Source organism: Charadrius vociferus, unplaced genomic scaffold (assembly GCF_000708025.1).
Source record: "Charadrius vociferus isolate BGI_N301 unplaced genomic scaffold, ASM70802v2 scaffold491, whole genome shotgun sequence".
NCBI classification, from domain to species: domain Eukaryota; kingdom Metazoa; phylum Chordata; class Aves; order Charadriiformes; family Charadriidae; genus Charadrius; species Charadrius vociferus.
Window position 1 is genome coordinate 450,796 of NW_009646960.1, and position 11,936 is coordinate 462,731.

Genomic DNA, 11,936 nt, shown 5'->3' on the forward strand with positions numbered 1-11,936 from the left:
AGGCAGACGAACAGAGTCCTCCTCAGACATCGGCCATTGAAGGAAGAGCCCCCTGACCCTTTGATCCCTCAGCCTTTATACTGAGCATGAAGCAGATGGGATGGAATCCCCTGTTGGTGAGTTTTGGGTCACCTGTTCTGTCCGCTCCTCCCTGCAGGTGGGACCCCACTGTGCTTTTCTGCTTCCGACCCTCCAACGGGGCAAATACCAAAGTTGGTTGGCCTTGGGTGTTATAGCAATAAGTATAAGCAAGGTCCTCTCTGCATGCCATGCCTGGGCATCAGCTATAAACATAGGTCTTATCACCCTGAGAGAGTGAACATTGTCTGCACAATATGCTGTTAATTTCAGTAGTTAGAGAGGCCCAGCTAAGAAGCGAAGTTACTGAACAAAATTGGTTCTGTTTTACCTCAAACCAGGACAGTGAGGTAATGGAAAATTCACTTTTGCACAGAAGGTGGGGGAAATTTTTTCATCTAATTCGTATGTCAATATACTAATTTAGGAGAAAGCTGCTGAAGCATCAGACAGCAAACAGTGCTGCTTGTATGGATATAACCTGTGATTGTTCAGGCACCCTTTTGCCATTCAATACTCCTATACACATGAAACGTTGGAGGCTATTTCTGAACTGTCTCTAGCACACATTTCATTTGAGAATCCAGAGAGGTGTAACCTTTCAAATGCTCCCTAAAAGGGTCCTAGCCATTTCCACATCTGGCCTCTATCTTGCTGCAATCTGTTGCTGTTCTCAGGTTCATGTGTTTCCTGATTTCCTATTGTGCATTGAAAAACCACATTTCCCTCACCACATGCTTCTATGTCTATTCCAGCTTTTATTTAAGACTAGGGTCTCACAAGGTTCCATAAGCAATTAAGATTCCTGGGGGAAAAATGAACCTATTTTTAATTCACTTTTTTGGTAGGAAGCTACAAAATAACAGGAAAAAGCAGTATGAACTTAAAGCCTGCAACCTTCAGGCACCACTTGTCAGAGCTCAACAATGGTGCTCTTGTTATTGCCTGGCTGGAGGTAGAGGTTACTATTCTTCATTATGCTTTGCTGGATATCTAAATTGCAATACAGAGTCACGGCAGCTCTCTTTGTCCCTCTTGTATTACTCAGGTTCCATTTTTTGCTCATAAGGTAATCCCCAAAACCCATATATGATTTTGCTTTCTTACTATCTTGCCATTCCTGAGTTGGATTTGACATCATAAAATTTCAAAGCTTAAAAAGTCATTCTGGTCCTACCAGTGGTGAGATTTTTATGATTCAGTTCAGCGTGAAGCCAATGCTGCTGTCATCCTTTAATGAATAACACTTAAGCGTTTGTCATCCCGCATTTCCCACGGAAAGCATTGCTGGCTGCTATAGTCACGTATTAAGCAAGTTCAGCGTGATGAACTTGCCCTGTTTTCTCAAAGCATCCTTCCCTAAATAGGATAGTAAAAATTTTAGAAATGAAACAGACTAGGAATATAGTGGTATATGATATTCCATGGTGCTTAAAAGAGAATAATAGTCTAGAATCTCTGTTTTAACCTGTCTATGAAAGCTTTCAGACTCTCTTAAGACTCTCTAAAGGAGGCATCCTTCATTATGAGGTTGAGGACTTTTTAGACCAATTTCTGCAAATGTTTCCTGCTGATCTAATCTTTACTCATGTCTACAGACTCCCCCTAAATGTGGTAAACGGTTGCCTGTATCCCTCATCCCCTCTCCAACTTTTATACACAGAAGCTACAAAGGGAACTACAAAAGGTCTTGTAAGGCAATCTCCTAGGCTTGTCTCTTACCAGGATTTTAAATATATTGCTAGGTGTGAAGATGGAAGCGGTGTGGTGCCTGCTGCAGCGCTGAGCAAGCTGTCTCCTGTTGCAGTCTCCTTATGTTCAGAGCCGCAGACAGTGCTGGCTGTGGTCACAGATCCTGTGGGAGGAAAACAGATCACTGCCTGTCCCTCTCCTGTATCACCCCCAGAGTATTTCCCTTTACACAATACAGCACAGGGACAGGGGGTTGGCATCTGCTCTCTCTGTATTTTTTCCAATTCAACTTTCACATCTTGGTCAATAGCCATCCCACACCAAGTCATTTCTGTGGTCTTACAATCTCGCACAGCAACTGATGACAGAAAAGATTGACTTTTAGCCCTCGGCCACCATTTGCCTTTGTTTTTCCACCTCTCTATAATTCAAAGAAATAATATACCTTTGAAAGCTGAGATTTTTTCATACTAGGGCAATAAACACAAACTGTAGAAGAGCAGGTTGTGTTAATCTACATGCTTCCTGATGGAAGGTGCATAAAGAAGATCTGGGATGAAGTGCACTCCATTTCTTTTCACTTTCTAAAATTCTCTATGCAGTCACGTGGATGGATAAATGCACAAATGTTTGTGAGCAACACCTGTGCATTTATATACATGTCTTGGGGTGAAGGGTCCTGAAAAATCACTGCCTCAGCTGTAGCAGCCCAGATTGTCTGAGATGGTGAGCTGTTCATTGAGGCAAGTCCACAGGCAGTGGATTCAACAGAACAGACTGAGTTTAAGGTGGTTTATCCTTACACTGGATTGTTCTTCCTGTAATTTATGGGTAGCCATAAAAAGCCTTAAATCCACACCTCCGGCTACTCTAAAGCTGAATGCAGATTAGAAGGATACTAGCGCTATATGCTAAAATAGGATGGTGCCTAGTCCCTTTTTGTCCCTATGAGCAAGCAGATTTTCATACTGCAGCAGCAAACTGGAGTCTACAAGCACGTGGGGATTATACACTTTTATCTCCCTATTTTTGTCACTCCTGTCGGTTGATTTTCTGCACTGCTTAGTTTTGCACATACAAGGAGATTGGTTTTCTGACACCACAGAGGTTATTTTGTTGAGCTGTAAGAATTTTTCATTTCACTAGGAAGACTTCAAAGCAGAAACTAAAAGCAGATGTTCAGGTTTGCTGAGCAGTCAGTCCTGGCTTGAAAATCTCCATAGCCTCTTTATTAACAGCCTCAAGTTTCTTGTTACTGATTGTCAGGAGGAAATTTGTTTGGAATTAAGCTTTCCTGTTAATTTTTATTGCTGCATTCTCAGTTTAGACCCAGAGAACCTGACATCCTTCATGACATCATCCACCAGAGGAAAGGCTCACTTCGTGGAGTATTAGTAAATAGTTTACTTGCAAGTATCTGACAAGCAAGACTACAAGTTTTATCCAGGGGAAAAGAAAAACAAAATCCTCAATTTTGATTTTTTTTTTTTATTGGCATCCATTTACTTTATACCTCCAACTGCAGCCTCAGAGAATCTGAATGCCCCAGTGAGCATACCCAGAGTCTGATTTTGTTCCTGGGATACTAAATAGCATGTAGTTGCATTTGCTGTAAGAATTCACAGTGATATGATTGTATTTTCCAGGAGTTAATATAAATTCAGGGAACTTTCCCCTTTTCCTACTAGACTACAGTTCTATTTTATTAACTGGTGTTTTTTCTTCTGCTATGTTTCTATGAAAAAAGAAGCACACAGAAAAAAGTACTACCCAAGGTTACAAGTCCAGTCCATCTGTCCCAAAATACTACTATAAAGTTTTTATAATTACAAAGTGAGGAGCAAAATAGGAACATATTCTTGCCCTGATAATGCAATCACTAGGCAACAAAAGCAGAGGGAAATAAAACTAGCTGACTTTCCCCACCATTTGCAATCCCAAAGGGCTGTTGGCATTACAGCATCAATACGATGGAGATTCAAAGATAGAAAGCAGTGTATATAAGGCTATCCTGACCCATTGGTGGAAATGGTCTCTATCTATGGAAGAGCCTTTGTACAACAGACTGGAAGTGCTCAGCTCTCATTATTTCCAAGGTACTTCCTGTAAAGAACTCAAAACTGCAGAAGGCTGTCAGTAGCTTATGACATGGTTGTGCTATCCTACTTACCAGTCTTTCTTCCTCACCCACATAGATTCAGGCTGCAGCCAACACTAGAGGGCTGAGTATATAATTGCATACTGACTGGTCATGTCATAGCAGTCATGAAATCCTGAGTTGATTCAAAAGCCTCATAGTCTCAAGCCTTAAAGTCCATTACCGTGCACTTTAAACCCCAAGGACACTCTCTTCCTCAGTAACTCTGGTGCTATGACAGGTTAACTTGGTTAACTCTAGTGTAATCCTTATGGTGGGATGGGAACCCCTCATAAACTAGAACTCCTCAGATTTATGTCTTCTCTAAAACTTCCATATTTGTCACACAAACCCTTCCAGACCTAGTTTTGGCACACCTGTGTTCCTCTACTGATGTTGAGCAGCAACTGATGTTGCTGTTGAAAAGCAACAACTGCAGTATTGCCATAATTTCTCCTGTGGATTTGCTTTGTACTGTACACATACCTTGAACAAACTGATCTGAGGTAGTCCTGGCTTTAAGCCTCAGTTATGATTTCACCATCAGCACAAAGAGCCATTAGTCTTTGTCAGATGACAGAAGAGTACATCTGAAAGGAACTAAAAAAGATCAGTTAGTCCGTTCTTTTTCTCTGAGGCAGATCGTGTCCAGCACATTAATGACAGATCATAGCCTAGCAATTTTTTAAAACTTCTGGCGATACAGTTCAAATAATCTAAGTGGCTTGCTCCTGTGTTTTACTATCCTATAGCAAGGATAGTAAACAAGTTTTTCATCATATCTAATTAAAGTCTCTCCTCATTTCATGTATACTGGTAATTTTCCTATCTTAAGAGAACATAGAACTGGCCAACATACTGTCTCAAAAGAGACCTTTGAGCTGCTACTGGGTCGCAACACTGGTGGAAAATCAATCCTGGCTCCCTACATCCCTAGAAATACATCTTCAAATGGGTTCCTGTGAAAAACGTCCCTCTTTCCAGCATCCAAACACAGTTTGATGATTGTAGAGAGAAAAAAATTGAATTTTAAAAGAAATAAAAGGCTCATGTCTTGAAACTCAATACATTGACAAGGAAAACATGGTTTGAAAATCAGACTTGACATGTAAATGTAAAAATGTCCTCTTATCAATTAATGTTTTGAAGTTTTTGCCTGGATATAGAGGATATTTGAATTCATTATTCTTCATAATAAGGGAAAACACAAATTCAGGATTTTTTCCTTTTGTTTTACAGATTTGAGCAATCTCAATTGACTTTTACCCCACTCTTAAGTTTTTCACTTCTGGTAGCCTTTGTGTTTCTGAGCAGAATCCAAAGTTGCAAGATACTACAAGGCTGGTTATCCTTTTAGTATTTTGTAGCTAAGAGGAATAATAAAACAGTAAAACTCTAAGGGAATTTTACATTTATGTTCTTGAAATAGCATGAAGATAATAATTTGGCATTCTGGGATGCCTCTCTGAAGTTTTGGCATTTACCCCTTAGAACTAAATATCCCTTAGAGCTGAGTGAAATGGGATGGAGCGGCTTGAGGTATCTCCTGTCAAAATGCGTTCCATTTCAGAGGCTGTGGTGCAAGAAAAGTTAGGCCAGAGAAGTTCACAAAAGATACCTAAGAAAAATGCTCATTGCTAGTAGGCTGACATTTGTTATGCAGGGAATCATACCTCCATGGCCAATTTTTAGTAGTACACAAATTGAAGAAGGATAATTTTTTTTTACCCAAGCTCCACTGTAAAAATAATTAATGTAACGGGCTCTATGGCCTGTGTTACACAGGAGCCCAAATGAGGTCATGACACAGAAAGGTCGCTTTGGTCTTTTCACTGTAACTCAAACATAGGGTTGTCTATACAACAGGGCTAAACACAGGTATGTATGTTCAGTTCTGTGCAGAGCTGAACTTATATCTCATAGTAGAGAATTCGGCTGCACGGGTCTCTGGACATTGTAAAGGACACCATGGTGCCATTTATAAATGTTGTCATTGCTGCATGATTCCTAAGATGAATATTGAATATTTTCTTCTTGATTCTAGTTATCCCTGAAAAGTCAGTGAAGGAAATTGCAAGAATCCCTGGAACAGCTAAGGACACAATTAAGAAACTTCTTGCACATAAAAACAGTATGAAAAAGCATGAAACAATCAAGAATGTGATCCCAGAAGCAGCCGTGACACCGGCTTCTAAGACCCACTTGCAGTTATTGGACTATGAAGGTGGTATTGATCTTGGTGGGAGCTACACTGAGGAAGAGAAAGAAACTGAAGCTACTGCAGAAGAGGAGGCAGAAGAGTCAGACGAAATCGAGAAGGAAGATTTTGAGAATCAAATTGAGCATGAGCGAAGCCTTAGAGGAGATGTCTTCTGTAAGTTTCTTCATTTAAAAAAAAAATAATCTGTTTTCAATGTAAATATATAGAGATAAACACTAACAAAATCATCATGAAACATTACGGCCATTTTGTCAGAATTTACTTGAAGACAATATAAAGCAACCTAACATACCTACTGGTGAGATTAAATGTACCAAATCTCCCTTTTAGGGGAATCTGTCTGCAGTCAACGTGAGGAGAGAGGGACTGTGCTGTCCTGACAGCCCCTCTGCAGGCTGTGCTTTCAGAGCAGCTTAGACGTAGCACACACAGCTTCTCCTTGTTTTCTTCAAGAAGCCCCAGCAAGATAGTCTGCTGCTTCTTTACAAGCAAGACAATAATTAGCTTTGACTCGTGATAGGCATGCTCATCGTCCTAAGTAGTGTGCATTGTTCAGAGGAAAAACATAGTTCATTATCTTACAGCCACACCAGACTCATTACCTAAGCCTCAGCCTCTCTCTTTACTCAGCCTTTCACTCCTGATGAGCTTATGCCACTTCCTATCTATCTTCTACCTAAAAGAGGTAGCAGCTGCAGGAGCTGAAGCCAAATTGGGGTTGAAACTTTCACTGGATAGCAAGCTACCCTTGAGGTTCAGCCTTACTATGCTGGGACTGCCAAATGCATTTGAGAGTCTCAGACCAAAGGATTAAGTGACTTGCATCTGTTCTCTCACAAGAAACATTCAAACCCAGGTATCCTGATGGCCATACTTTTATGATGACAGAATTCTGTTTTACACACTTTTCCACTAAAATACTATCCTAAAGAAGGACATAACTCTTCCCAGTCATGTTAATTAATCCAAAGCTGGCCATAATTTTTCAGGAAATATGGAGAAAGTAAGCAGAAGACAGTTGCAATATATATGGCGACTTTTGCTAAGACTAGGTTCTCAGGTACTCAGGCTTCTTCATGAAGGTAAGTTGATGGGGACCTTGCATGTGCCAAGAGTATGGTGTGAACTGACCAGCAGTGGTAGTACCAGATACGTTCAGCTAAATGTAGTTAGACTGGGAAGGACTCAAAGAGGTTGACTAACTGCAAAATGCTAGTGGGACCTGAAGGGATATTTACCTTCGGCAAGAGTGTGCTTCCCAGTAGTTGTGATTTCTGTAGGGACAAAACCTTTTCCTTCCAAACAGAATTGCAAGAATATTGCTGGTCTAGCACTTTTAGGGGCATAGTACTAATAGGTTCTGTTAATAGTTGTTATATATATACATTAAATATTTATAAATAATACTTTTATTAGTTATACATACATTTATTCAAAATTCTGTGCCAGAAAGGACTGTGGGCTTTTCTGCTTCCTCAGTTGTTAGGCAAGGCAGCTGGTCAGGAAAAAAAGTAATCATCCAGGTCAGTCCTCCTAACCCTTGCTGCCTTTCTGGGATAGATGGATGGATGGATGGATGGATGGATGGATGGATGGGTGGATGGATGGATGGATGGATGGATGGATGAATTGATGGATTGGGGGAGGTAGCTCAGACATCTCAAGTTTTCTTCTGTAACCTGCTTGGACAGGTCAGGAAGGATTGCCAGAAATACTGCCCCCAGGGTAGGGTTACCATTTTTTTTGGCTAGAAGGACATAGGGCTCTGCTCTTTGTGCCTGGTGTTACAAGGGGAATGTGCTCTTCTGTACTGGGCAATGTGACTTGACGCAGTTGCAAAGCATGGATCATGTAACCTTCCTATTCTGGGTGCTACACTATTTGGAATAGATTCATTTCCCAGATTTCAGTTTGAGCGAGGGCACACAGGGAAGATCCTTCGTCCATAGGAAAAGCCAAGTCAAAATAATATGCAAGAAATTTTTGTCATGATGTTTGGTGAGATTCTTTTTCAAGGACTTTCTCAACCAAACCAGGACATTTGAGCACCATGTAGCTGGGGTAGGCAGAGACTACTTGTCTCTACAAAATTGCCACTACAACTGACAGCAGTGACAATTAATGTTATTGCTTGAAAATATTAAAGCACTCTGTTTTATCTGTATTGTTGCCTATACTGTCTTTGTTCCAGTCACATTTGGCTGGAATTTTTCATTATTAATATAACAGATTTATATGCTGAACGTGCTAGAGAGATTATTTCACCAGAGGATACTGGCAGAAGGTTGGTGTGCTGCTTTATACAGGGATACTAGTATGCCCAAGATGTAGTTTCATTAAGTATGTGAACTTGTATTATTCATGGCTTTCTTGTTTGATACCAGCTATGTGCAGCACTTAAGGCATTGTGACATTTGCATTTTTCTTTCAGGATGGGTTGCATAGATTAACTGTGCTTCCTTTCCATTTAAATTTTCATATGCTATACTTGATTTTTGTTACTATAAAAATTCAGTCATGATTCAGCCACTTAATTGTTTGAACTTTTGGCTTTAAAAACACTTTCATTTTTAATGATATTGAATGATCCTTTGGAGTACATGATTAGCTCAAATTTACAGCTCATAAATTTACACATCCTTTTTTTTTCCTCCTCTGCTGATGTCTACTCAGCAGCGATTCCTTTACTACCACATTAAGTTCCTCCATATAATCCCCTCAAGTATTCACATAGCATCTGCCTTATGTATTATTAATATTGGTATTGTTTGTCTTCCAGGAAAAGTACTTAATTAGGAAAAATGGATAGGGCACACTTTTCAGAGATCCTAATTATTATTTTTAAATTTATTTATTATAATTATTATATATTATTTTATCATAATATTTTTACTATATAATAAATATATAGGGAGCCACAGAAAAATACTGTAGGGGAAAAAGGAATTATTATAGGGAGATTGAAGTTATTAAAATATGCCAACTATCAAAATGCAGGACCTTCATGAAAACTACTACTCACAGTTTTTTAAACAACGCAATAGTTAAAGATAGCAAAGTGAAGCCCCCAACATTCAAGAAATGTCAAAATTAAGGTCATCTGTGAAAACTTAAATTTTTCTTCTTATATTTTTTATACCTTATGATACAGCTTGTAATGAATTTATATGACTGTTTTCCATGGGGTCCTTACCTTGTTCAGTGTGAAGAAAGGACCTGTCTTGCTGTGAAAGGTGCAGTTTGATAAATAAGACTCTGTCCTATTGATTGCAAAAATCGCAGAGGTATAGAAAATGAAAATAAACCAAAGTATTGGAAAGCTCTTTACTGTGTGAGACGTCCTCTCTGTACGTGGAAGAAGACACAGAGAGGTGGACCAAAGTGCTTAGTTATATAGACAATGACTGTACAGATGCTACACTCAAGCTAGAGGTGAACTTATAGTGCACAACCTTAATTCCATCATTCTGTAACGTTTCAGTGCTTTTCGCATACCTTTTGTAATCCAGAATGGTATTGCCAACTGCAAGTAAGTTCCATATTCTGTACTTTATCAATTTACAAAACTCATATTGTGCTTCAAACACTCCCGTAGCATCATGTAGCCAGCTATGTTAATTACAGAGCCCCGTCCTTTGATAGTACCCAGAATGATAAAGAGGTTTTGGTTTTCTGGTTTATTTAGCAATACTAAAAGTGGACTGTTTCCCTTATAGGTCCTAGGCTCTTACTGTCAGTTAATCAGGACATTTGCTCATATTCTTTTCTGATAATTAGACCACTGTGTGAGCAAATAATTCTCAGACCACAGCTCAGACCGCAGCTATAGGTAAAAGGCTCAAAAGATGTCAGACATCTGGTGAATCTAATTCTTTCAGAGGAGGATGTGGTAGCAGAGATGTGGCATATTCCTTTCAGTCCAATGTAGTGATACACTGTACATATAGGAAGCTAGTCTTGACTTCACTACCTCTTATATTCCACCTGATTTTTTTACAGTGCCCAGTCTGGTTTTCTATTTGTTTGGTTTTGGTGTTTTTTTTTTTCTTATGGGCTTTGAACATTAGAGAGCAGTGTTAGAAAGAGAGCGAGTACCATTTTTTGTGAGAGTTCCCACGTGCTGCAGTTTCCGGCACTTTAGAATTCTACGTTAGAATTACCAACAGTGAGTTACTTTTCCCAAATTTTTATGCTATTTTTACATTTAGACTAACTAAATAACTACATTTGTTTTTAAATTTAGACTAACCTACCTAGGCAAAATCAGGGATAGGCATTTTCCAGGGGACAGAAAAATCAAACAGCCGTAACAAGAAATAAGAATAGACCACATTGCCCACAACTAGCACACTTAAATACATGGGTGCTTATATTCTGCCATATATCTATTCTTCCACTATAGCTGCCTCAGCAAGAGCTCAATGTGATGCCACAGATGATTTATAAGAAATACAGTCCCACTAACAGGAAAAAGAAAAAGGAATTAAAACTTTAAGGATAGCATGTGCATTACTACAGGCAAATAGAAAATTACTTCCAAGCTATAAACCAAGCCATATTTTTTCAGACAAAAATGTCATTTTCAAATGCACTTGAAGTAATTTTATATACAGCAGTTGGCAAAGTAGAGAGGTGAAACTAAGTGCGCATAAAGGAAAATCTATCAGTGTTTTCAGCAAGCTCCTTTAGCACCACAGAGTCACTTACCAGTCACTTACCAGTGCTTTTTACTGTTTCTGAAGGGTGCTCATAAAACAGTTCTCAATAGACCTATTCTACTCAGCTTCTGCTTGTTAGGTTTGGGGTTTTGGCTTTTTTTTTTTTTACTTTTTTTTTTTTTTTACTTTGAACCTTTTAATATTGCAGCTTAGTCCAAGCAGTGCTTTTCCAGATGTGCTCCTGAAGCTTCCTATTGCTTTTGTGATCTTGTTGACCCTTATTTGACTTATAGACTGACTTGAGGGTCTATCTACGTGGTACTTTTCAGGGGGACCTGAGCTCACTCCAGTTGTGCTCCAAGCAAACCAGGTGTGGGCCAGCTCCAAACAAGAACTCATGCAGGCAGAGTTGGCGCAACTGGTAGACCAGTGCTAACAAACCTGTTTGACAGGTTCCACCCGCGGGACGGGATCCACCCGCGAGTGCTGAGAGAGCTGGCAGATGTTATTGCTAGCCCACTCTCCATCATCTTTGAAAGGTCATGGAGAACAGGAGAGGTGCCTGAGGACTGGAGAAAGGCTGACATCTCTCCAATCTTCAAAAAAGGAAAGAAGGAGGACCCAGGGAACTACAGACCAGTTAGTCTCACATCAGTCCCTGGGAAGGTAATGGAGCGACTCATTCTGGATGTCCTCTCCAAACACATTGAGGAACGGAGAGTTATTGGAAGTGGTCAACACGGATTTATCAAGGGTAAATCATGTTTGACCAATTTGATGGCCTTCTACGATGAGGTAACTGGTTGGCTGGATGAAGGGAGAGCTGTAGATGTCATCTACCTTGACTTTAGCAAGGCTTTTGACACTGTCTCCCATAACATCCTCATTAGGAAGCTGAGGAAGTGCGGGTTAGATGAGGTGACAGTGAGGTGGACTGAGAGCTGGCTGTGTGACAAGACTCAGAGGGTTGTGATCAGTGGCATGAAGTCTAGCTGGAGGCCTGTAACCAGTGGTGTCCCCCAGGGGTCAATACTTGGTCCAATTTTGTTTAATATATTCATTAATGACCTGGATGAGGGGACAGAGTGTATCCTCAGCAAGTTTGCTGATGATACCAAACTGGGAGGGGTGGCTGACTCTCCAGAGGGCC

General features: G+C 40.0%; 1 protein-coding gene across 1 annotated transcript in view; it reads left to right on the plus strand.

Moving 5' to 3' along the window:
* The window catches only part of EGFL6 (EGF-like-domain, multiple 6), a 40,762-nt gene that overhangs the window by 19,084 nt on the left and 9,742 nt on the right, over positions 1–11,936 (plus strand). The window contains exon 8 of the mRNA XM_009895217.1: positions 5,952–6,281. Coding sequence (XP_009893519.1) covers positions 5,952–6,281 — 330 coding nt within the window. The remainder of the gene's footprint in view (positions 1–5,951; positions 6,282–11,936) is intronic.